Consider the following 26,419-nt stretch of genomic DNA (forward strand, 5'->3'; position numbering starts at 1 on the left):
AGGTATTAGCTATTTTTTAAATATTCCAGTGGATTTGTAAATGATTCGTTTATCTTAAGAAGTGAGGAAAAATGCTCAACGTATTTCTAAAAAAAACTGACATCACCAAACTTGGCAATGCACTGGACAAAGGAGAAGAAACCATATCAATAAGATTCCCAGCAGAAGTCAATATTACACAATGATAAAGAATGTTGTGTGGCCTTCAGGTCCAGCTGGTAATACTGTTTGTTAGAGACATGTCTACCATAGTCTCTTATAGTATGTGTCTGATATTTTGGGAAATTATTTGCTTTCTTTCCAAGTTTTAGCTGAGAAGTCTGATATCTCTCTATTGTTTGAACAGTAAGTATGAAGCTACAGCCAGCAGCCAAATAGCTCAGCTTAGCACAAAGACTGGAAACAGAGGGAAACCGCTAACCTGGCTAATCATGTTAAATGTCATGTGAGAAACATACTGAGGCGAAGTTTCACGTGTCATCAGGACGCTTTTGGGGTATTGTGTCCTGCTCTCCCCCCTGTTGAATGACTCCAGAGTTTTAGCTTACGCACCCACAAACGCCACGTTGGCATTTAGCCGCCGAGTGACCTCTCACCCTCAAGTCCACTGTCCACCCCCCCACCCCCACCCCGAACCCAACCTCATGTCCCGCTCACCCCGTTTGAAAATCCCTGAGACAAAGCCAGGGACACAGATGGCTTGGTGCAAACACACACACACACACACACACACACACACACACAGTAAGGCTGGTTACAGGACTTAAAATATCCCACACTGTCAGTCATGTGGTCGTTTATTGTTATGGGGTTTTTCTGCCCTTCCAACTGTCAGAACAAATCTGACATGCACTTTTTCCATTAGACACTGTTATTTCAAGTTTGGGAAGTTCACGCAGATAGTTAGTGAGTCTTTAAAGGAATACTTTTGGTACATTTTGGGAATTATAATTATTTGCTTTATGGCGGTGTCTGTTAAATACATTGCTGTAGTCATGAGAAAGTTAGCTTAACTTAGCACAAAGGCTCGAAACAAGGGGAAAAAGCTAGCCTGGTTTTGTTTAAAAGCAACACATTCTTCCTAACAGCATCTCCAAAGCTCACTAACTCTTATATCTTATTTGTTTAAACCTGTTGTAAAAGCAGTAATAACTGCTAAGAGCCAAGAAATAGTCAGAGCCTGGCTAGCTGTTTGACCCTGTTTCCAGTCTTTGTGCTAAGCTAAGCTAAAGGGCTGCTGTTGGGTAAACGACAGCCTTTTTTTAAAAAAAAACAAGACCATGATCTTTCCCGAACTTTAACCAAACAAAATGTGTAATTGGCCACCTGTCGAAGGATATCAGCAGAGTAACCGCTAACCACTGCTCACAATACTCTGCTGTAGCTAACTACCGCTGCAGCTAGCTACTGTTAGCTAGTTAGCTCAGTTAGCTGAGACAAAGAGACAAAGAGCTCAGAGCACTGCATTGACAATTTCCTAGAATATACACTATATGCTGGTGTGAATTCGCTTGTAGACAGGGTTGCTAACACATGAGAGGCACAAACTGGGGGCTACATGAAACTTCAGCAGTGGATGCATGCAGACCCACTTCACTGCTTGCATACAATGAGGCTGCAGTAAAGATGCAAAGAACACATGACTTTGATAAAGAGCACAAACAGAGAGCTGCTCTGTGCATGAACCTCTTTCTGTCCACATGAACAGGAGTGAGTGGAGAGCAGGTCGGCAGCACTGAGGAATGCTGGGTAAAGCCCCGTGCTTGTTGCCTTTGGAATGCCCCAGGGCCTCTTATGTAAGTCCCGTCAGGCCGCCGGCTGCTCCGTCAGCCACACATTCACAGTGAGCGGCCTCACCAGACTTCCACTGCAGCTCAGCCACAGCCTCAAGGCAGTATCCGCTTCTTTGCACTGCGGAGATGAGTTGTGAAATGCCGTACTTATGGATTTATGTAATTGCAGCATGACAACGCCACAGCTTACTCATGTCAGATTTACTTCGAACCATCATTACTGGTTAGACAGTGTGAGGTTTTGTGGATCACAGGACATGAGCCACAAGTGTCCTGGTGTACTTACTGACTAGACTGACATGCATGTGGCTTCATATGTAGTCTGCCTGTTCATGTGGTTTTCAGTGAAGATTTGACTGAAATTCTCATCTCAAACACAATTAGGTTTAATTTCCCACCGCAAGTTTGGTGGACAGGTTCTGTTGAGATTATTAATAAATACACAGCAAAAACAAAAAACAAAATGCATCTTTTGTCAGTGTGCTTTGGTCCCTCTGAGCTTGGCTGACTGGTTTAACAGCTAATCACCTTAACTCTCTTACTGATTATATTAACTTTCCTCACCTCAACTCTATTTTTGTATTAACATTCTTACCTGTTTGCAATGGTGGGGAAAAAATTCAATTGCAAAATGATCTGAGCAAGTGTATAGATCTTCTATTAACACCTCTGTGGTTGACTAATCAACCTGACAATCACCTCAAAGAGCAGCGGCAGAAAACAGTTTATCCTCATTAGCACCTGTCCTCGGACAAGTTTAATGTCTTTCACTCTCTGCATCAATAGCTGCTTACTGTTTAGTTTGTTAATTTAATCTTTGTCTACAAATGGGCACAATGGGTGTTGACATTTTCCTCAAAGCAGCTCACAAGATGTGCTTTGCAAAGCAGATATCTGCACTGTAGCAAAGAAGAACATGCATCATCATTGACTTCGAACTTTTACTGGAAACTGGAATGTAGGCGTGTAACAAAGTTATGCCGACCTGTGCACAACCTTGCGTCCTTAAACCAAAGTCTCTCTGTAATCTTCTTCACACTTGCATGGAAAGTGGATTTAACAGGCAAAAGCCAACAAAAGATCAAAGTTTGGACAGGCGCTGTTAGAAACTGGCAATTTAAGTCATTAAAGACTTTTAACAAATACTAAAAGTAGATCACGAGTTAACACCAGGTTCAGTTTCTCAACATCAGTTGTCTGTCTGTCTGTTTAGGGACTGGTGTCACATGGTGACCTGACGGCGCCGTTTTAAAGGCCATTTGCGAAATAAGTGAAAATGTGCCGAGACTCAAATTTAACGTCAGTAATAAACTACACGTGAACAGTTACAGTAATTATTCAGCGTAATAAATAAATAAATGAATGACTTTAAATATGATGACGTGAAATATTACTATTTGTAATTCAATAGATAGATAGATAGATAGATAGATAGATAGATAGATAGATAGATAGATAGATAGATAGATAGATAGATAGATAGATAGATAGATAGATAGATAGATAGATAGATAGATGAGTCAAATCATGTCCAAAGAGGATCTTAAAGAGCATGTTTTTAGCTTGTTCTTGATATTAAATTGCCCAAAGTGCCCCATTTCAAATTAAATAAAAAATAACACCAATTTATCAGGATAGAGAAAAGAAGAATAAGACAAATTACAAATTTGGGTCCATCAACTGTACCAAACAGCCATATTTTATTTATTTCACAATGACACATTGGACAGGTACTGTAGATATATAGTATATCAAAAACACATCAGTTGACATGTCATATCTAAAATTAAAAAACACTTGTTTTCAATTTGCACATAGAGCTGAAGTCTTTAAAGACACAGAATAAAAGTGACCAAAAACATTACAAATGAAGGAACGCATCAAAATATATTTCCCAGCACATAATTCTATATTGCATACACATTTAATCGGGAGTGGAAATGTGGAACGCATCAGTGGATCACCTTTAAATGGTATCTGTGGTGATGAGTGAAACTTCATAAAATTTTAAAGGCCACTGTATGGACTTCAATACAGGAAAAACAGCCTGCTCAGCTGTCCAAAGCAAGGACAGAAAAGCTTTAAGATGAGTCATTCCCTACAGTTCTGAGTAATGTTGGGGGATACCAGCAGATACTGGTAAGCAGCAACTGGAGCTCTTAGAGGAGCTCCTAAACGTCGAACACCAGGTCCCAGTTTGGTCATGCAAACGTAGTACAACATCCTGGAAATATAAAAAGTCCCTCAGCATGGATTGTGACAAGGTGCCGGACACATTCATGAGGATTTTAACTCAACTCAACAGCCATCATCAGAAAGCTTTCCAGTACAGATTCATACAGAGAATAATGTTTCATTAGTCTTAACGGCATACAGGGCTCATTTCTTCACAAGACCCAACCCTCTGGCTTGCGAGGCATCAAATTTGTGAATGAACATTTAATTAGGTGACTGTGCCGTTGCAAGAGGTTCAGTTACACCGTGTCTACTATACTTAGTGCTATACCACAGCAGTTTTTAGTTTAGTATTTAAAAGGCAAGGTGATAGGTGTCGATACGGCTTCTGTATCCAACTAATGCATTTAAAACTGAGTCAAGGCCAGAGAAAAGTCTTGAGAAACAAAACTGTTAGAAAACATCACATTTGAAAAACTGACTACAGCATAGATGGTCTGTCAAAAAATTCAAGACAGAAGAATTGCAAAAATGTTTCTATCATCCAAACTAATTACAAACAGCATCTACAGAGAGAAATAGATCATTTCTAATAACTTAAATACTTAAATTAGTATGCAATACAATAGTCTTCCATTTGGGGCCAGAGGGTAAGAAAATAGATCTGCTCAGAGCCTACGCAGAAAACAAAAAAGGTAGACTCTTTGCCAACAGGTCCATGGGCTAAACAAAATAACCTAATGACGTGTGCTCCAACTTGCATGTGTTGTGTGTGTCCTTTTGGAGGAGAGGACGTCTCTCAGATCCCTTCAGTCCTGCAGTGAGAAGCTTTGGCACAGAAACACCATGGGACGAGATGACGCATCACAACACGGTGCTAATGAGGGACACTCATGCAGGCCTCGCTCCAGTCCTGGAGGAGATAGGATCAGTGGACCCCAACATGCATCGCCACCATACTTCCAGGGCAACAGACAACATGAGCATCACAGAGAGGCAGAGGAGATGCTGGGAGGGAGGGGATGGGGTGGAAATAGGTACACAGAGAGAAAAGATGGAAAGAAACGGCTCAAATGCATGAACAGAGAGGGATTTTGGGAGGCTTTTTCAGCCAAACACCTGGCGCAACAGAGAATAAAAGGCTAAGGAAAATGATTTCCTTGTCTGGGCCACGACCGAGCCATGGGTCAAAAGATTACAGCATCCATGACAATGGTTTTAGCCTGGTGTGGTGGCTTTCCAGCTTCTCCTCTGTTTCTCTCTATCCCCTCCATCTCACAGAGACGACTCCACCTCTCTAGTGATGGTAACCTCCACCCCTGGCTGAGGGCACACTGAAATGGCTGCATCTTGCTCTGGGGTCTCACTGATCACCTCCAGGGCTGAGGCAGCAGTACCTGCGACTTTCTTATCAGGGCCTGCGTTCTGTTTGTCCGCAGAGCCGCAGCACAGCTTGGGAGCACACTGAGTCCGACAGGAGAGTTCACAGAGGGAGTCTCGAGACTCCGAGTTGAATGTGACAAACTCGGGCTGGATGGTGGTGGCGTGGATGCCCTCATCATGGAAGAAGTCCTTAATGCGCTTGGCCACCTCCATGTAAGATGTTGGGTCGTGGCACTTGATGTGTGCCGTGGCAATGATGCGGCTGCCGGCTAGCTGCCATATGTGCAGCTCGTGGATGGCCAGGATGCCGTCCAGGCCCAGGAGCCGCTCATTGAGCCGGTGCATGTTGACCTGCTTGGGCACGGTCTGCAGCAGGATGAGGGCTGACTCTTTGAGCAGTGGGTAGGTAGTATACAGCAGGATGCCCACCATGATGATGCAGAGTGTGGGATCCAGGTAGAGAACCCAGCAGGGGCCGGCAACCTTCATGGTCGACATAGTGGGGCCTTCCAGCAGGTTGACCAGTGTGTGATTGACATGGTGGTGGTCTGTGGTGTGGCTGTTGATACACGGGTTCACACACATTTCATCAGCTTTACAGGGCTGCCACACAAAGATAAATATGATAGCATTGACCACAACTATGACAGAGCCCAGGGCGTCTCCCAACACATGCAGGAAGACACCGCGCATGTTGAGCTGCGACGATGAGTCGTGGTCAGGGTCCATATCTTCATAGTGGGTGCTGCCATTCATCTGCACCTCTGAGCTGTCTTTACAGGTAATTTCTTAAGATTAGAAACACAGATGTTAGTTTAGGGGAACATAAAGTCAAAGTGTAACAATCAGCTAGACTTTGACACTGACATAATATAGCACTCAAAACTGATATACAGACAGCACAACTGAACTTTGACCTAAATACAAAAAGCTGCTGTATGAAACTGCAGAAAAACTGACAACAATAAGCGCAAATAACAGATAATAATGTTCTAGCTTACACTTTGGAAAACAACTCACTCTTGTAACCAAGTCTGTGATATAACCACTCCAGGATTTAACAGAAGAAACATACCAGTAGCCATGCTGAATTAATGAAAGAAAACTCCCAGCATGTAGGATCCTAAATGCTACAAAACACTCTGCAGTAATTCACATGAAACTATTTCAATTAGTAATTGCATGCAGCATATACAACTCTGAGGGAATGGCACCTGAGCAATGGCTGCTCGCTTCCACCCCATTATGCCGCCGGGTCATTCATCAGCGGCTAATGGTGTGGCTGTGGCTGTCGACTCCATGGCTACACTGATGTATGGCCTAGTAACAGCGACCAGTGCACAGGGGAGGAGGTAGGGGCAGGCTCCAGTTATTGAAACTGGCGGGGCCTAACAGTGTGGGGGAGACACGGTCTTCTGTATGGGGCTGAGTGAGGGAGGAGGGGGAGAGGAAGCTGTTTTCAAGGGTGGTATGGCGCTTCATTCTCAAGCAGACATGAAACTCTTATCTGATCATAACAAGCAGATGGAAAAATGAGCTGTTTCTATGTACGGCTGTAGCAACCTCAGACCAAGATATGGCTGTGCAACAACAACACAACAATCAGATTATCACTACTGTATGAATCCACTTGTGCAGTGAAGAAGAATGTAGGACACTTCTAGAAATTTTGATAGATGGAACACCGTACAAGTAAGAACTTGTCTCTTGGCTGAGTCCCCACACGCTTCTACATCTGCATGTATATGCCCGATCGTGGTCAGTCTTAAAAAGCGTGGAACTCGAGGCTTTAGCCATTTATGTCGGGGGGGGGGGGGGGGGGGGGGGGCAAACAAATATCTGACAGCAAACACAGACGCCACTGTCATATAAGAAACAATAAAGATTAGTCACTCAGACAGGGTGTCCTCCTGGAGCAGATTCAGTATGCCTACCTACTCTTGCGCAATCCGGACGGCAAACAATGCTGTCAGATTGAATGTGAGACATACTAAGGCTGGGTTTTTAGAGTTTGTGGCTAAATATTTCCCGTAGAATTCGCGTAAATATAAAAAAAACTACACAATAAGATTAAGGTTGGGACAAAAGCACAGTACAACAAAAATGCTCCAGTTTTCCATACTTACCATTGATCGATTTTACATCACCCGGGCTGTTGTGATTTCCCACTAAGTTGTTGGTCTCCTCTCTGGAAGACCCCTGGGTCTTGCCAGTTTTACCCTTCTTGTTCTTATTTCCATGAGAGTGACCTCCGTGAGAGTGCCCGTGGCCTCCGCCGGCGTGCCCGTGGAACAGGCAGAGTCCAAGTAGGTTGACCAGAAGCCCAGCAGCACCGACCCCGGCGACCACCTCCGCTTTCTCGATCTCATGTGGCTCGGTGAAGCGCTCAATCGCCTCCAGGACGATGGTGAAGCACAGCGCAGTGAGGAAGACGGCGTTGACCAGAGCCCCCATCACCTCTGCCCGGATCCACCCGAAGGTGTTTCTGTTGGTCGCATGGGTTTTCTCGGCGAATCGCACCGCGACCAGAGCCACCACCAGCGCAATGACGTCCGACAGCATATGAAAAGAGTCCGACAGCATTGATAGAGATGCGGTTATCCGACTGACCACCACTTCCACAATGAAAAACCCAAAAGTCAATGTAAGCATACATAGCAGCCGGACACGGTTAGGCTCACAGGCCATTTTCCCTTCGTCAAGTCAAGTTTCGAGTTAACGTTAAATAGTGTTTCACCGTGCCTTCTAACGAGCTCACTAGGACTTCAGTTAGCTAGCTCTCCGTTTCAATACAACTCCAAGCTAACGACTTGTGTTAAGCTAGGTGGCTTCCTGAGACAATACGATCAGTGCTAACAGCGTCTTCATTCACAGATGTTATCCATCGACGGCGCCATCACTCGGTTAAGGATGAAGACGACCACGGCTGAAAATATTCCAGGATACGATTCTAGTAAACGTTTAAGTCCAAAGTAGTTGTCGCCAGCGTATTTCAGATATGCCTGCCGTCGAGCATCGGTTTGCAGACGGCTGAAACTTTGCACCCGAGCCGGTAAACTTTCCACACGGAACACGACACATTAAGGCCACGCCTCGGAGGATTCCTACTGGTTAAGAAAATACAAAAGTGGTATCTGATTGGTCAAATATTGCAAATCTCGCAAGTGGGCGGATCAATAGTGGGCGTGCCCTGTAGTACTGCGCGTCCACAGATACACTTACTCACAGACAACAGTGGTTGCTACGCACGCTAAAGGCAACTCTAATCTCGCGATGATATCTGTATTCCATCTGTATCCATGTAGTATTGAGTTTTCAGTTGGGAAAACCTCATCTGCTAAAAATCACAAAGATATACAGTAGACATCTATGTAAATGGAGAAACATCGGCCCTTTACCATGATCATCTTTTATTCGTTTTTTTTTTTAACCTTTTTATAGTTGAGAGTATATTCCCCGCTTATACATATCTAAGTATATACTAATTAAAATACATGGCAATTATTGATGATTTAATTTCGATTGTCTTTGTTTTGCCTAAAGTACCTTGAATGTGTTAAAACAAAATTAAACCAAACATTGTGATATCACTGTCATTTTTAGTCTTTTTATTTAATCAACTTTAACCTGAAGGCATATTATTGAGCAAAACCATGAGATACATCAACTGTCCCTCTTAATTATAACCTCTAATTTTCTATTCATCAAGCAAACGATTTGTTGCCTATAATCACTGGCAGAGGTCTCTCCCAATTCAGCAGCTGACTTTTGATGGGAAAACTGATGACCCCTTGTGGCCACTATTTGTCTTTATGAAACACAGTAGGGCACATTTGTGGTTAAATTGTAATGGTAATTAAAGACTAATTATTTCTGAGTAGCCGTTTTGATTTATGTACTGCAGAGGATTTCCCTAAAATCCCTTCTAGACGTTTGAATGACAAAACTTTTTATATACTTTTGTGGGATTATACATCAAACCAAATTGTACTACTATTTATATTTAAATTTTTACCATCTGTGTATACATCTTTGGCACAAAAATGTCCTCCAGGATGTTTTTAAATTCTGCTGTTACAGATAAGTCATCAAAGAATCCGCCCTTTTATGTCCATTTCCAAAGTTTGTGAAAGAAAACTGACTTGCATATATTTAGCAATGTGCAATATACATTAACAATCACAATAGCACTCTGAACTTACCATCCACACATCAAACTAAAATTCTGAAACTACAAAGTTTGCGGTATACAGGATTGAAGCCTCACTACCACAGCTATAATTTATCATATAAATAAAGCTAAATTTACATCCAGTTATCATGACTCAAAGTCTTCAGAGGCGTTCACATTCAGTCACAAGTCAGTGATATCTGTGGGATCAGCGGATGCCGAGTATCTGCCTGCTCTTGAGCTGACAGGTCTTCTCCACTTCATGCAGCGTTTGAGTGCGCCGACTGGCCGCCTGCAGCCTCCTCAAAATCAGATCCTGGGGCGTCACGCTCTGACGACCATCAGGACGCCGGTTCTCTTTGCTCACACATGCAAAGTGGACCTTCTTCTTGCCGGGGGAAAGGTTCTCCTCATCTACAACCAAACGGTAAGGAGTGAGTAATGAGCAAAGATCACACTAAACTTCATGTCATCTGGCAGCACTTAAAACAGTCTCTGCGACCCACCATGACTGCTAGATTTCAGATTGTCAGGTGTGTAACATGAGCTGAATTCTTTTTATTGTATTAATAAAAACAGGCTTAATTAAAATCTTTATTGGTGTATAAAAACAGTATTTACATGACTTAAATATGTCATAAATAAACTTAATTTTAGTCATCCAACATCCCAAACAGAAGCATGAACCCATAAAAACACTCAGTTCCTGTCTCGGTTCAGTTGGTCCAGAGGTCTTCGTTCAAGTCCCATACCTATGCCTTTGCCGTAGAACGGTGCCAGGTCCCTCTGCTGCTGCACGTGGTTGTAATTCTTCAGTAAACTCTCTGCTCTGAAACAGCAGATAAAAATAAAGAGTTTGTACCAATCAGCTGGTAACACTGATAAATGATGACACTGTAGGATCAGCATGGATTGTTTCATTTCATAAAAGAAGTTTTACCTCGAAAGCTTCTCATTTGACAGTCGCTCACGAACACAAAGCTCCTGCTCTCTTTCTGCAATCAAAGGACAAAAAAAGTCTTATTTTTGGAATTTGTGACACAGCTGCCAGTTTGTCAGGTACAACCATTTGAAACCAATGCAGTCCAGCAATAAATCCTTCCATTCAGGAAGCTTACAATGTTCAACTGTGTGGCCATATTACATTTTACAGAGATGTGATGCGGGCAAATAATAGAAAAACCTCTCTGTACACAGTTTAACGCCACAAACTACAGCCTACAAAAAGCTGAATCAACACCTCTCTAAAACAGTGTTTAACAAAAACTAAACATTACCACCTTCATGAAAGGATTTGCTGCAGGGCCGTTTTGTATTAGAGTGCAACAGCTTTCATTAGGTTTGCCTAATAAACTGGCAACTGAGTGTACATACAGTAAGCTATATTCTGTCAGCCAGGTGCTGTAGATGTGGAAGAAACTCAAAGTAGACAAACATTTGGCTGCAACACATCCATCTCAAGAAGCGAGAACAAACCTATTCCTGTTAAACAAGTTCACCTACATATTTTTTTAGGACTTAACGGGAGGGTAGTTTTAAAATAAACAACTTCACTGACACATCCCCCAATCACTTTAGAAAGACATCAGTTCAATACTATTTACTACAGTATTTACTATTACTATAAAGAATCCACAGCTATTCATTTTTCATTATAAGCAGGTTTAAATTAGTTTTTCAAGGCTGTGAAAAGCCCAGCTGCAGGTCAGCAGGGGTCATACTGTCTCATGGCCAGGCCTCAGTGTGATTAAACCCTAACCAGACAGGTCTGTGCGGCAAGAAGGGGAAAAGCCTTACGCTCCAGTCTCTCCTCACGTTCCTTCAGCGCCTTTTCTCTGTCCCGCAGCGCCTGTTCCCTGAGTCTAAGCTCCGCTGCACAGGAGGGTGTCGGCTCAGCCGCCTTGTGAAGGTGAAGGTCAGTGTCCGCTGACTTTCTCCGGAGCCGCACATCTGCCCTCCTCTGCTCCTCAGCGACAGCGTCAGCCAACAGGCTGCTCTGGAGAATAGACTCCACAGAGGGCCTCAGATAGTCCTGGAAACAGAGAAACACAGATTACTGTACCCTACCTACAGCAGAACACAAACTGACAGGACCTGAGTAGCAGTGGCACAAGTTAAGTTTCTCCAATAATTAATAATATCCTCACAAAATCATAGAATTGTGAAATAATTCCTTTATAACCTTCAAGTTGAGCATTTTGCTGAGCAAGATGTTCAGCTCCTCAGAGTATCGGTACGGGATTCTCTTGTACTTCCCCTCTCTGATCTTCTCTGCCAGCTCTTTTTGGTTGTAAGCAGTAAACGGAGGGCTAAACAGTAGAGAGGCAGGAGCATGTCAGATTTGCAGTCACTGAACCAGCTGCTGGGAAAAATCGGCTCAGGCAGAGGAGTTACTTACGATAATGCACAGAGTTCATACAGCAAACAGCCCAGTGACCAAATATCTGACTTCTCGTTGTATGACATCCGGTTTATTTGTTCCTGAAAGAAAAGATGTTGACAGATGGGGGCAAATGGGGCCGATTAAGCTACAATTAGGTTGTAATCAGGAGGATCAAGAGGTCAGTTTAAACGCTCCAAATGTGTCCATAAAAGGGTAGTTTGAAAAGAAAAACCTCAGATGATTAACAACTCACTGGAGACATGTAGTAAGGTGTCCCGACAAATGTCTTTGCAAAACTGGTGTCATGGTTCAGGATCCTCGCTAGGCCAAAGTCTCCAAGCTTCACATTCTGCCTGATGTCGAGGAAGATGTTGGCTGGCTTCAGGTCTCGATGAAGAACCGTGGCCCTGCCATCACTGCGTCTGTGGCACTCCTTCAGGGCTAATGTGAGCTGTGCCATGACTCGCAGGATGAACTGCTCCTCTAAATAACGCCTGCCATGATAAAAAGCACACACTCTTAATTCTGCACTCAGGAAGCGCAGACGTTAGAGTGGAGGAATACATGACTGAGAAATGAATCGCAATTGTATTTCAACACTGAGGCTCACATAATCACCTTTCCTTGATGCATCGGGTGATGAGGCTGGACAGGTCCCCACCCTCGCAGTGCTCCATGACAATGTACAGCGTGGTGTTAGTCCGGTCTATGATGCGGTCATAGTAGCGAACTATGTTTGGGTGCTTGAGCTCCCTGAGGAGGTTCACCTCTGACACCAGCATCTGCTTTTCACTCTCCGCCATGGTGCCATAGTCCAACTCCTTCCACACGAGGATCTACAAGACAAAACTGGCTTAAATAACTGCCTAAAAATTTAAAAAAAAAAAAAAAAAACATTAGAAAACATCCATTTATGATATATTTGCTGGACAATGGTAACAAATGCCAATGAGGGAATTACCCTAAATTATCAAACTAACTCACTGAAGTTAGTTATGTAATGTTTGATAGACAAAATCAGGCTGTAGCTGCAAAAGCCCTCATCATACTTAATTGAGCAGTGGTGCTTATATAGGCAGCAAATATTTGCTTAAACTACGTCTGGAACAATATCCCATTATCAATATCTGATCCTCTGTCGATGGACTAATCCTTTCACACGTAAATAGCTGCATATATAACCAGGTAAAAGGTTATATTACATCCACTTGTGTCAATGTCAGAGGCTTCTTTGAACACCTAGAGTGACACGGAAAGATAGCATTTGCTAAGTTAGCAAATTTAACTAACTACACCTGTACTTTGCCTGCTGAAAACAGGCAAGACGTATCTCAAGATACTCAAGCGATGTCCTTTAGGTTCAAGGACAGTATGAACCATATTACACAACCACTGATACTGACGCATTTCAACGTCTAAATCACCTGAAACGCACGCTGGGATCACGTTTTACCGACCAACGATAAACAAACCGTCTGGTGGCTGCAACAAAGACCTCGGGCAGGTGACCGTGACCGATAGCTGTTAGCTAACGCGGAGGGTGGGCGGTGTTTTGTGCAGACTGAATAAGTAAAGGTTACTCACTTTCCCGTCAGCTTTTCGTCTTATTTTCTGACATCTTCCATAGGAACCTGAGCCTATAGTGTACAGCACCTCGTAGTCCTCCACACGGGACGGCATCTTAGTTCTGTGAGCCGAAGCTAACGTTAAATTACCGTACTTAAAGTTTGCTGCTAGACCAGTTATCGATACACTAAACAGTAGTTCAAAGTGAATTTAAACCAGCGAATGAGGCTCTCGGTGTACTCTTGTGCTGAGGACGCCTTCGTCCCGGAGAAAAATGCTTAAATAGTCTAAATGTTTGGTTTTCGGTTCCTTCGCTCGCTCACTCACTCATGTGTATTGCAGTTAACAAAACAGGAAGCGCACGCTCTCGGTTTAAATTGGTGCCCAAATTGTCGGTCGTGATTGGCCCGCTCTCTCCGAACGATGACTCCTGATTGGTTAGTGCGAGTATACAAGCCGTGAGGTTGCTAAGCGCCTGAAAACCGCGAGAGTAGAGCGGGTACATGACACGCGTTCAACTCCCCACAGGGTGGCGCCAGAAACGCACAATTCAGACCTCTCTCTGGATTGTAATCTGTAGCATCTTTGAACAGGTAATCAATATTTTTGCAATGCTGATAAGACCAATAAATTAATTGTCTCGCTCCCCATTGCCCCCTTTATGAATGGCACAGTGAGGAATGTCAGCAGCCAATATTTTCCATTATCCTGAATTAATATTCTATTTTATTCTCTGTATACAGAAAATATTAAACATGCAATTCATTTATCATTCTTAAACTTGTTTTGCAATATGGATGTACAAATACATTAAGATTTATGTTTAGGTTCATATTAATTGTTCTACTTAATGTTTGTGAGCCATATGTGGTCTTATCCGCCTGGGTATATAGATGATATTGCTGTTTTTTATTTAAGTGTAGAGCCCAGGAAGAGTTGTTGTTGGCAACTACTGGCATAATAAACAATAAAAGTGTCACTATCTAATTTGAAAGATATAAATGTTGAAGTGAGAGTGAATCCTCTTAAAATAGCCTGTGTGGGGCTGTTTTCCCCCTTTAAAAAAAATAAAAATAAAATCACATAATATGTTAAATGCGTCTGGAGAGCACTCTCAGTGACTGCGATATGTACAGAGGTGGAGAACATTTTCTTTCGGCAGCACTGGGACTTCAAGTTTTTCTCAAGGCAGAGTAAAAGTGGCTGTCTAGAAAATTAATCACGCAAAGATAAGAATAGCTCACTAAAAATATCTCAGGGGCAATTAAACATTTGAGCATTTAAAATATTGTGTATGCAGTAAAATCTTCTCAGCTGAAGTTTAACAGACTGTGTTTAATAAAGTCACACATGCTTATTGGAGAACAAACAGCAGCAGTAAATACTTCTGAAAGATTACTGGTTACTGTTTGCATGGCATGGCCGCAGGCTGTCAGACTGATTAGATCTGTATATTGACTGGAGTAATAATTTTTTTCTTTTTGTATCACATTTCTCATTCTCTGACAAATTTTAAAAGGAGTAGAGCAGCAGTGCTGTTACTTAAAGCATGACTGGAGTAAATCCTGCATGTGACAGACAAAAGATTATATTTCTCATGACAAGGACATTTTGATGTGTGATCCCTGCCTGAGACTCTGGGATCTCTGTCTGTGACGTTCGTCTCATTGGGCAGCCACGCTCACAGCCGCGTTCAAACGATCCTTTCAGCCCTCTTTGCTGCCAGTACCACACGCTGACACCGCTCACGCCACCAAGAGAGTGAACGCCCGAGCCGGTCTGTCAGTCTGCCTCTGCAAAGGTCACTCCTACAAAGAGCTGGAGGAGTTTGGACATCAGCCAGGAACAGTCAGGGTGGGGGATGGGGGGTGGGGTGCAGGGTGGAAAACTGACAGCTAAAAACAACAGAGACAGTCGGGTGCCCGAGGCCGCTCTGACGTCAGCTGCCTCTGTTAAAGGCCAGGAGTGACAGGGGAGGACAGACGGCCACATCCCATAATAACCTCCTCACCTCCGCTGGGGGTTCACAGGATGCTTATGGCGCCCATGTCACCTGTGACCCCTTTGTTTGTCAGTCTCCTCAAGACAAGACAACACACAAATCACACTCACCTGGATGCTCTTTTGTCTTTAGTATTCCAGAGCAGCAGAGTGATACTCTACAACGAATGAAAACCACTGGCTTCAAGCTAATGACAGGAATATTAAAGGGATAGATCGTCAGCAAGATACATCATCACATCATGAAAACACCACAAAACCACATCCACAATAAAAACTCATTAACTGAGAAGTCTTCATGGCCCTTAGAAATAAACCTCTTGAGTAGAAAATCTGAACTGTTTCTCTTTTTCCTGATGAAACTGACACTCATATCTTCACAGTCGGTGTGAAGCTACAGCCAGCAGCTGGTTAGCGTAGCTTAGCATAAAGACTGGGAACAGAAGCAAACAGCTAGCCTGGTATAGTCTGAAGGGGACAAAATCCACCTACCAGCACCTCTCAGACTCACTAATAAACACTACTACAATGTCTTTGGTTTGCCGTTTTATGGGGGCTAACGTTTCGGACCCTTTCTTGGCCAGAACCAGAAACATCCTGGAGTCTCCACCGGTTGCCAATTGCTCCCAACCAAGAAACACTCTGGCACACGACCACTCTTCAAATGACAAATTGTTGTTTTTACAATTGGACTTTGTTCAGATTAAACAAACAAGACATAATGTATTGATTACCCGAGCTTTGGCGGCAAATATTTCTACGTTTGGAAAGAGCCAGGCTAGCACTTTCCCCCATTTCCAGTCTTTGTGCCAAGCTACTACAAGCTAACCAGCCGCTGGCTGCAGCTACGTCTACATATTTGCCAGATATGTATGAGACTGGCAAAATAAATAAATGAATAAATAAATAAATAAATAAAGCAAGCAAGTGTATCAAAGACCTCAAATTAAATTCTGTGCACATCCTTTGTATTGGAATGGAAGCAGCATCTCTAAATCATGACACATTAAGCTGAAACCATCTACACGGCAAGACACCACTCAGGACTTATGAGACAATGCATTTTCTGGAATTTTCCTGCTAGTAATAGTAAAGTTGTGAACTATTCCCTGTACATCAAAGTTCGTGTGTTTCTCCTCTGTTGCACTCCTGAGACACATAATGTCCAACGGGGTGTGTTGACACAAATATTTGCATGAGAAGCATGTGATCCTGCCGAGCAGCCATCACTGTCATCGCACTCTCTTGTGACAGCAGGAGGGAAAGTCTGCGATGCCCGTGGCTGCTGCAGTGACATTCAAGCCCGGGCCTCGTCTCCACAGTTGGGTGTTTTACTGCTTGCTGACTCGAGGGACGCCACCACAACCACAGCGCTCACAGGGAAGAGGCACCAAAGCGTGACATTGAGGACCTTGGGGAGCAGTAGCTGTGAAATATTTCATTGCAGGTGTCTGAGGAGGAACACTGGTCCTCCTGCAGAGGACACAAAGGTTCCTCTGGAGACTAATTTGTCTGTGTAATGTGGGTGACCTTGGGAAGAGATTTTGAGCTGCACTGAGGAGCAGGATTCTCCACACACTCCTTCTCCATCTGGACATCACACTGAGCAACAGCCACCCTGGCTCCTGACTGTTAGCCCCTTGGTATGTCGGTGAAGCTTCGTGCATATTTAATCCCATTTTCCAGCTCACTTCCTGCTGTTTTCACCCACGGGTCCCATTGGCTGCCTGGAGCATGTGGCTGTCCTGCAGACCCGACCCTCTGCATATCTCTGCAGCTGCTATGGAAATGTAGTTGATGGAATTTCCACAGCAACTCTGGTTTCCACTTAACCAGTGAATCCAATTAAAGCAGATTGGCAGGAAAGATGACTTTTTGAATTCTTTCCTAGTGACTTTAAATGAGTTAAACAAGAAGATTGATACCACTCTCATGCCTGTAGGATAAAGCAACGAGACAGTTAGCATAGCTTAGCATAAACACTATAAAGAGGGTGACACAGCTAGTCTGGCTCTATTCATGTTAGTGCTTTTACTGAAGGATCTGCTGTGTAATAGCTTTGCTCCAGACAGGAAAGACAGTCATGTCTTTGTGTTTGATGAACCTCTGCCAGGATTAGCAGATCTCTGCAGTCTTGTGGCTGAAATCAGAGCTCTGTAACACAAACCAGTGACTTTCAACAGCTAGTGACTGACACACTTAAACAACGGGCACAGACCTGTGCAAACACAGGCTCTGGTTACCTGGGGACCATTGCCAGCTGGTAACTCAGTGAGGAGAAAATGTGAGCGCTGACATTCACATTCATTAGCAGACCAGAGAGAACACCTACTAAAAAATGTTATATAAAATAATAATAATAATGATATAAAGTAAGGCTCCAAAAACACCTGTTTGGAACATTCCACAGGTAAACAGGCTCATTGGTAACAGGTGATAGTGTCATGATTGGGTATGAAAGCAAGGATGGAGCGAGGTTCACCACTTTGTGAACACATGACTGTATAAAGGATGTTACAAAATGAGATCAACAACAGCAGTTGCTGGTAAAAAAGTTTGTTTGTAAAAGATTTCATTCTGTTTATTCACATTTTACAGAGTCCCAACTTTTTTGGAGTCAGCATTGTAATTAAAGACTGGTTTGACATTTAGCGAAATGTGCTTATTGGAGTCTTGAAGAGAGTTAAAGTTATCTGGCTAGCTAAAGGACCAGTGTGTACGATTTGGTTGCATCTAGTGGTGAGGTTGCAGATTGCTACCCCTAGTCTCTCCCTCCTCAAACACTGGCGCTCTCTGCAGCCAGTGTTTGGTTTGTGGACTCTGTGGAAGAGGTCCTGCTCCCTCTGTGGGTATAAAGAGCTCATTCTGAAAGACTCCAGTAAAGTACAGGTGCCTGAATATTTGCAGTTTCCCCTCCTCTATGCTAAGCTAAGCTAAGCTAAGCTAAGCTAAGCAGCTGCTGGCTGAAGCAGCTATGACACTTGTGTTAATCTAATGCTCTGTAAAAAAAAAAAAAAAAAAAAAACAAAAAAACAAGCTTAATTTCCCAAATGTCAAACTAATCTTTTAAAGCTTTTTCTTTTTTAATTACACACGTCTAATCATGTTAAGTCCACACAACATGTCAAAAGACAAGCATCACACTTTTAGGGTCTTTATGATGTTTTATTCCAGCACAAGTCTTTTGTGTAGTAAAATGGCTGTGTAGCTAGGAATTAAAGGAGAAGTACAAAATGGAAAAGTACAGACAGTTCTAATATAATTTGTTTAAATCCCTATTGTGTTTATTTCCTAAAACCACATCTAGGAAAACATTATTTCCCTGCCTTCTTTGGAAACATGGTCAGAAAATTAAATTAAAAAAGGGGGTAAAGGGTGGAAAAAAGAAAAAAGATGAAGCTTTATTTCAAGTCACTCTCACGATGGAGGGGAATCTGAAAGGGCCGCTGGATGAATCACATTTACAGCCTGATTTCAAATGTTTTACCTACCCCTTCAGGTAGCCCTTTTCTTGCATTTTACACACAGTTTCTACCAACAGTGGCACAGAGGGAGGGCAGTTCACTACTAAAATGCACCCTTTATGCATTCGTTTATGACAATGATAATTGCTGCTCCTCTATAATTTTCCTAATTAAAGCAGACTAAGCAAATTACATATAATTGACCTCAAAACCACAACACAAGTACATTCGAGAGAGAACAGCTGCATCATTGCAGGGCCCTGCCAGAGTTTCCCTCGCAAGTGAAGAGTGGTCCCTTCCTCACGGGCCAAGATTGAGCATGAAACCATCAGCATAACAAACACCTCGAGTGTTTGTCAAGGGGGAGTGCGAGGAAACAGCATTGTTTTGGACTGTGGTCTACCAGGACATCAGGTAAGGCTTGATAGTCGAGGTTTCCACTAAATGATCATTTGTAATGTACAATGGTACAAGTTTGAAACTGGGCCCGTGTGTCGCTGTGTCAGCCAGCACGCGGTACAGTAGCACTGATGTCTTGAAGCACAACAACTTCCTGGAAAAACAAACAAAAAAAAAAGGTAACACTGAGAAGTGAAGGGAAAATCCTTGCTTTCACCTCATTAAAAACAAACAAACAAACAAAAAAACATTGATGATATTTTAAGCTAAAATTCTCTGAAATTATCACCGACCAAAAAAAGAGAAACGCTTCAGTCATTTCCAACAGAGAAAACTCTTCCTCAGCTTCGTTATGTACAAGATTTAAACATACCATGACATGAGGACGACACTTCATGAGATTTAAAATGAAATCAAATTTGACCACTCGTGGTGAGACTGCCGCCACACTCTGACGTCACAGAGCAACACGACATGAATCATAGATATCAAAAATGGGGGGGGGGACAACCACACACGCTCACTTAGGCAGGTTATGCTGTAAATTTACAGTAATGACACCTATAGTTCTGTAAGCCAAAATCTCTATTTTAGAATGCTGAACATTAGGGTAGCTTTCTATAAAAATCATATTTTTTCCCCCATGTCTTTTCCCACCCCGACGACACTAAGCATATGGCTTAAATATTTGTAAAACTATGTAGTCCAATGGGGGAATAAGAGTCTCTGCCTTCTCAGTCTGGCTTGCTGAGATGATCCTTGGAGACAGACGTCTACTCTGCTGTGTGTAGCTGCACATGGCTCTGTGTGCATGAGTGTGTGGGTGTGTGTGTGTGTGTGTGTGTGTGTGTGTGTGTGTGTGTGTGTGTGTGTGTGTGTGCATGTTGGAGAGCAGAGGGTGACAAAAGGGTAATCCACAAGAGGGAGGAACTTTTTAGCTGATCAGACTGCAATTCTCGCCCTGCGTGGCACCGCTGTTTTTTTTTCTTCTTTTTTTTTTTAAAGTTAGCACTACAGCACCGTCTCCTCTTCCTCCCTTCAACGTCGGACACAAACAATCCTTAATCGAGCGCCGCATCATAGCCACCGTCCCTTTAGGCTTTCAGCAGGGCCGCCAGTGTAAACATGATCCCCCTTTCTCAGTGAGCTCAGAATACTGCCTTGACAGACAGGTGGAAACAGGGCAAAAAAGAAGAAGTCAACAAAAAGACATCAACAACAAATACAATGGCCGTTGTTGTGGAGATATGCGGGTTCGGGGGAGAAAACGAAAGAAATTAAAACATTGACAGCTACCACTCAGGAACATTTCCTGGGACAGGGAGCAGTTAGGGCAGTATGGATCCTTAGTGCAATGAAGGCCAGAGGAGCGGCCGGCTGTGCGGCCTCAACGTTCAAACAGCCACTCGCTCTGGAAGGTGTGGCCAGCCGGCTAGTCAGCGGGCTGAAAGAGAGGTCCAGTGGGCTTCATCAGCTCTCGCCAGGAAGAAGAATAAGGGCAGACATTATGCTTCTAGTCACATATATTCACTCACACACAAGTCCATACATACTTTATACTCTGTAAAACTACTACGGCTAAAGCCTAGGAGGAGGAGAGAGAGTCCGGTCCAGAGCATCTTCTGGAGGAGTCCTGAGCCTCGTTTCGTTAACTTCGAATAAAAGTCATGTACGTGTGAGCGTCTACGTGTATGAGGACGTGTAAACATCAAAATGTGAGTCGTGACGAGTGCGAGAGATTATTCTGCTAGGCCGTTGGAGCGAGTGTGTGGTGTTAGGGTTGTGTCAAAGTTAACTATGCCTGTGACCAGTTTCGTCTTGTATGGGTGTTTGTAATCTGAGTGTTTGTGTACGTCCTATGTGTTTTGTTTCCTGTTAAGTCTCTCCACTGGTGAAAATGTACATTCATCCATCGTAGGGGGCAAGTATGACGCTGGGCCACACACCAACTGATCCTGAGGCTTTTCCAGTGGTCCGATAAAGACTCTCGCCTCATCAGTGCACTCAAAATAAACAGCAGTAGAGGTACTGGAGGACGCTGTACCACATGAAGCCGGACACGAAAGCAAACGACTGGATAAGACACAGCCACACGGGGTCGAGGGTCATCTGCCGGGAGACTGCCTCCTTCTGTCCTTCTTCAACGGGGAATGATCCTGTGGAGGGAGACAGAAATACAGACTTACTTAGATTTATTAAACCAAGATGCCACAGATGGGTGCTACTGACTAAATGATATGACCACACTGTATAAAACATGGACGTAGTCTCCATGACGTCTCTCATAGTTTTCTGAAGAACCATTGTGAAGCTCAGTGTCAGTGGCCTTGTCCATCACCATCTTGGCAGTGCCTGACTCCACCAAACTCCCGGCTAAGCCAAAAATGGGCAAAGAGGTGGCTGAATAAAACCTGATCAATGAAACCAAGCGGCTAGCTGCCATTCAAAGCGGCCACGCAAGTAATTATGGACACCTGGACCCATGAACCTCTTTTCTATAATGCATAAGGAACACAGTGCAAAGCCAGTGCAGGTAACCTGATTTCAAATGGCTTTGTTTGGAAAGTACGCACATGCATGACATGGACTTCCAACGGGGAAGCTATCATTGTGACAGTGGAGTGACAGGATGAAAGAAGGGATCATGACACGCAGAAATGCATCCTCGCATTTAAATCTTTCAGAATAAAACAGGAACCGACATAAAATGGAAGTCAAAATAATTGCTGAGCGTTGGCACACTGGCAAAGTAACATCCAGCGGGAATTAGAGCTAACATTAGCAAGCTCGGCTAACTATCCTCTACTTATTGAGTGGTATACAAACTTGACAGTACAAGGGGCCCCCCAAATGTTTAAGCTGCTAAAGGTCGATTACTAGCAGTGGGCTCGTTGATGAAAGGTTAAAAAAAAAAAAAAGTCTTGTGTCAACATTCAGAAGTTGACAGTGTGTCTCCTTACAAATATAAGTTAGTTAATAGTTCATATTTCATTACACAACAGTGAGGAGAATTCAGATTTCAGTGAGACAGACCTGTGTCGTAGAAGTGGGCCAGCAACTCTTCTTTCTCCACAAACCTCTGATACAGCCAGTCAGTCAGGGCCTCTGCCTCCATAGGAACCTCTTTTATTGGGTACATCCTGAAGGGAGAGAGAGAGACAGGGATCGAGATGAAACCCCGAAAAGGATGACTGAAGTCTCACTCAGCAGAAACCGTCTGCATTGATCTGCCGTGGAAGCTGCAGTCCAAACTCAGGGTGTCAGCCGTGGTCCCTGAGCAGAGCCGTCTATTTCAGACTGGAATCCATTAAGGTGGTTTGTGTGTTTGCTCTAGCTTCAGCTTGTTTTTGGGGGGGTTCATTAGCTGGCAGGCTCATCAGAGTGTCAGAGGGAGACAGAAGTGCTGAGGGGAGCCGTGACAGGAGACAGACAAGTCATGTAGCTGCACATAATGGGCTTGGTTAGAAGTGTGTGGGAAGAAGAAGAAAATGAAGCTGAAAATCCAAACCAGAGAGAAGCAGCACCATTAAATTCTGCCTAGAGTCAACTTTTCTGCTTTCTGCAGTCATACACAACGTCTGTCATCTGAGTGGGGTCTGTGGTGCCTGTGGGGGCACAACGAGGCATTAACAGAGCTACGACTTACATGGTTTTCATCATTGATTCGTCTCAAATTGTTTTAGTTTGATCAACCAACAGAAAAATTGGTGAAAATTAGGTTTAAAGAATAAAGAATACGCCTGGGACTGAAAAACAAAACAGATATTCAATATTTTATCTATTAATGAGTTAAAGATGAAAGATTTTATTTGCTTGGAAATATTCTGAAAAGATGGTTGAAGTATTCTACATTCTGTATCCACCATGAGCAATGATATTGTGGGAAAAGTGGGATGATTAAGTTGTTTAGATTACTTTGTATCCATGGTGATTTACCAGTCACATGACTGTATAAACGCGCCTCTTTAAGCTCAGTCGTCTGCACTTTGCTGTTTGTTTCATCTCTTCTTTTGTCTTTTATCTGTTTTCTTTTCAAAGCTGATGATTTTATGACCTGGGTTTTATTTCGCTGACTCTGAACGTTGAAAGTTGGATTATGAGTGCTCTATAGATGAAGATTAAAGATCAGCATTTTGACTATTTGTGCATTCTCAAAGTTAGGAAATTGTCCAAAAAAATAAATAGATAAAAAATAAAAATCTCAAAAATATTCACTTTACCATCATACAACATGAAAGAAACGTCAAATTCTGACATTTGAGAAGCAGAAACCGGAGCGCTGCTTCCGTTTTTGTTTACTTAAGCGATTCATTGATTATCAAAACAGTTGGCAATTAATTTCCTGTCTTCATCTCTCTGCATTAGCCTGACTAACACCTAGTGGTCAACCTCCACTAGCTGTTCAGTGCTCAAATGAATCATTTCCAGCTGGCTTAAAAAAAATGAAATTTTCACAAGCACGACGGAGAAACCCTTTTTAAAGAAACGCGGTGACGAACGCAGTGACGAACACACTGGTCGACACCGTGAAGACAGAAAGGTCACTTTTACAGGCCAATAATGAGAGTGCTGTTGAAATCTTGTTTCCAGCCAGAAGGGGTCCCCAGTCAGCTGCGCACCCACACAGGCAGCTCCTGGTCACCTTCAAATAGAGGTTACAGTCTCCTCCCTGAGACAAACGTTTCCTCTGCACTCAACATTGGCTCAATAGTCCCGGCCGGATAGGGTCCGCTGTACGAGTACGTCTGTGCCTGTGAGGGAGGCTTCTGTAGGAGGAAAGTCATAAGTGATGCAGTATTGATTACTAAAGTGATCGATAAATATTAAAAAGCAATCCGAGCGAAGGCAAAAGCACTCCTGTCAGGAGCACAGACACGTTTCCTCACTCTGCTGCAGGTACGACTGCGGCTGCCTGAGCCAGCATTTCCCTAAATTAAAATCCAAATATTGTGAAAATAGAAAATAGTTCCCACAGGAGTGTTTGCTTTGAAGGTGCCGGTTTAAGTCTGAATAAGTTGTTAAATGAGGCATTTGGCTCAGAATGTGCCTGAACTATGATTATTAGTGGTCTAAAACTGCACTGAAAGGACGGGAAATTAATTAGCGACTAATTGGATAATAGATTCATTTGTTCATCGCCTCACTTTTCAAACAAAAATGTCAGTCTTTGATTTCAGCCTCTCAAATGGAACGACTGACTGCTTTCCTTTGTCTTACATTACTATAAACAGAGTATCTCTGGATTTTGTACAGATCCTCAGATAAAACAAACATGATGATGATGATGATGATGTCAACATACACTGTGGGGAATTATATCTTCTCACATTTCATAGACAAAATGATTCACTGATTAATTGAGATTTCACACAATCCATTAAATAAAATAACAAAAAGTTCTAACCCATTTCTGTTCTCATTTAAGCACATATTCTGAATATCATTGGTTTTAAAAGCAGTCAGACAGGACTTCAGTGCAGATGGACACTCACGACAGAAAGAACTTGGGTCTTTGAACTGAATAAATCTGTATGACCAAATGAGTAAAAGGCTTGAATAAGAAGGACAGGAGCTGATGACTGGACACAGACTTCTGTTTGCTTTGTGTATTGTTACATTTCTACAGACTCTTTTACTCCTGATGCAGCGATTCACTGTGGGGGTGCTGCTCTGTGGCAAGCCTGAACAAGGTTTGTTAAAGAAGAGCGACTTTTAGGCTCATAGCCGCATGCAACTCCTGTTAAATTCAAGATAAAACTGAGCAAAATCCACCACTTTCATCCTGTTAAAGGTTCTTAGAAAGCTGACTTTTTGAGGATAAAACAGCTTTTTTACCAGCAGCAACACCTGAGCGGCTACGGCTGCCCAAAACTGGAGCTACGCTGCTGGTGCCACCCGATAGAGTGATTAGAGGCCGAAGCAAGCCATTCCACGAGGCTTCTCCCACAGCGTCTGAGGATATCAGATATCTTACACATTTCTGGTGTGTTACACAACCCAGCCGCTCGCTCTGATGCGTTCTCAAAAGGAGAAAGTAAGTCCAGAAAGAAACAGAGAGTAACAGACACATCAGTGCCTCTTCGGAGTAAGACAGATGTGGACAGAAAGTAGCAATTAAAGCCAAGGATAAATCAAGCAAGTCACCACAAGAACAATAAAAACTGTTTTCCTCTAACTGCTTCATAGTGATAGGTGGTAATTTTGGGGTTTGGCTGCACATGTAGCTTCCATTAAGAGCAGAGAATTGATTATTCTTTTCACAGCAATGACTGGTTGTTATTAAATGTAAGTAAATGAATGATTAAATGTATGATTTAATGTAACACGTGGAAGCCTAGAGAGCATTTCACGCCTGCTGCGGTACGGACGCCTGCCAAAGGCCCTCTCTGCTCTTAAATGTAAACAGATAGCCGGTTATCCTGGCAGAGGACAACAGGAGCTGGTTTGAGCCACTTATCGGAAGGTTTGAGCATTTAGGGCCTCGCATAGCAGGTGGCTGCCACAGCGCTGCCGCGCAGCTGAAATATTCATGCAGAAATCCAGATCTTTTGGCGTGGAGCTGCTGAAGACAGCTGAAAAGCCCCTTGAGGCAAATTGTGATTTGTGGTATTGGGCTGCATTTAAAAAAAAAAAACTGACGAGGATGAAGCAGGTGCTGTTGATTTGGGTCCAGACCAAACAGAACGGTGCTTTGTTAGCATACAGTATCTTCACCGCATCAGCTGCTTTCACTGGTTTGTTTGGAGAACGTCTGCAGTCACATCTGTGAGAGTGGCGTCTCACAGCCAAACTCAAGCAGCACGGAGGAAGTTCACTGGGTTCATTTACTGCCCTGAAAACTCCTGACTCCACATTTAGGCAGCTACCGGCCACACGGTCTTGCTCCAGTCCGATGGATAAAATTTCAGATCAGGAACACAATAAATACAATCAAATGCTCACATCTGAGAAGCTGGAATGAGTGGAAGTCTGGCATTTTTTTGCTTGAACAATGACTGAAATGATGAACGGATTTTCAAAACAGTGTTCAAACTTTAAGTAGAGTTTACTTTAGAAAATCCACTGCTCACTGTTGCAGAGTTGA

General features: G+C 43.1%; 3 protein-coding genes across 3 annotated transcripts in view; all 3 read right to left on the reverse strand.

Moving 5' to 3' along the window:
* Positions 1-4,307: 4,307 nt before the first annotated feature.
* Positions 4,308-8,391, reverse strand: slc30a1a (solute carrier family 30 member 1a). The gene is made up of 2 exons (XM_070987584.1): positions 7,478-8,391; positions 4,308-6,139 (listed from the first exon to the last, which is right to left on the reverse strand). The coding sequence occupies exons 1-2, from the start codon at positions 8,037-8,039 to the stop codon at positions 5,244-5,246; spliced, it is 1,458 nt and encodes a 485-aa protein (XP_070843685.1). The 5' UTR covers positions 8,040-8,391; the 3' UTR covers positions 4,308-5,243.
* A 746-nt stretch (positions 8,392-9,137) lies between these two features.
* On the reverse strand, positions 9,138-13,658 carry nek2 (NIMA-related kinase 2). The gene is made up of 9 exons (XM_070987527.1): positions 13,490-13,658; positions 12,524-12,741; positions 12,159-12,399; positions 11,921-12,003; positions 11,705-11,831; positions 11,320-11,554; positions 10,463-10,517; positions 10,275-10,351; positions 9,138-9,936 (listed from the first exon to the last, which is right to left on the reverse strand). Exons 1-9 carry the CDS (start codon positions 13,583-13,585, stop codon positions 9,731-9,733), a joined length of 1,338 nt encoding a protein of 445 aa, XP_070843628.1. The 5' UTR covers positions 13,586-13,658; the 3' UTR covers positions 9,138-9,730.
* Positions 13,659-18,620: 4,962 nt separating this feature from the next.
* The window catches only part of lpgat1 (lysophosphatidylglycerol acyltransferase 1), a 42,747-nt gene continuing 34,948 nt past the window's right edge, over positions 18,621-26,419 (reverse strand). Inside the window, exons 7-8 of the mRNA XM_070987414.1 lie at positions 22,369-22,475; positions 18,621-21,491 (exon numbers count right to left, since the gene is read on the reverse strand). Of these exons, the coding sequence (XP_070843515.1) occupies positions 21,340-21,491; positions 22,369-22,475 (259 nt within the window). The 3' untranslated portion in view covers positions 18,621-21,339. The remainder of the gene's footprint in view (positions 21,492-22,368; positions 22,476-26,419) is intronic.

The sequence above is a fragment of the Chaetodon trifascialis genome, chromosome 19, assembly GCF_039877785.1.
Source record: "Chaetodon trifascialis isolate fChaTrf1 chromosome 19, fChaTrf1.hap1, whole genome shotgun sequence".
NCBI classification, from domain to species: Eukaryota; Metazoa; Chordata; class Actinopteri; order Chaetodontiformes; family Chaetodontidae; genus Chaetodon; species Chaetodon trifascialis.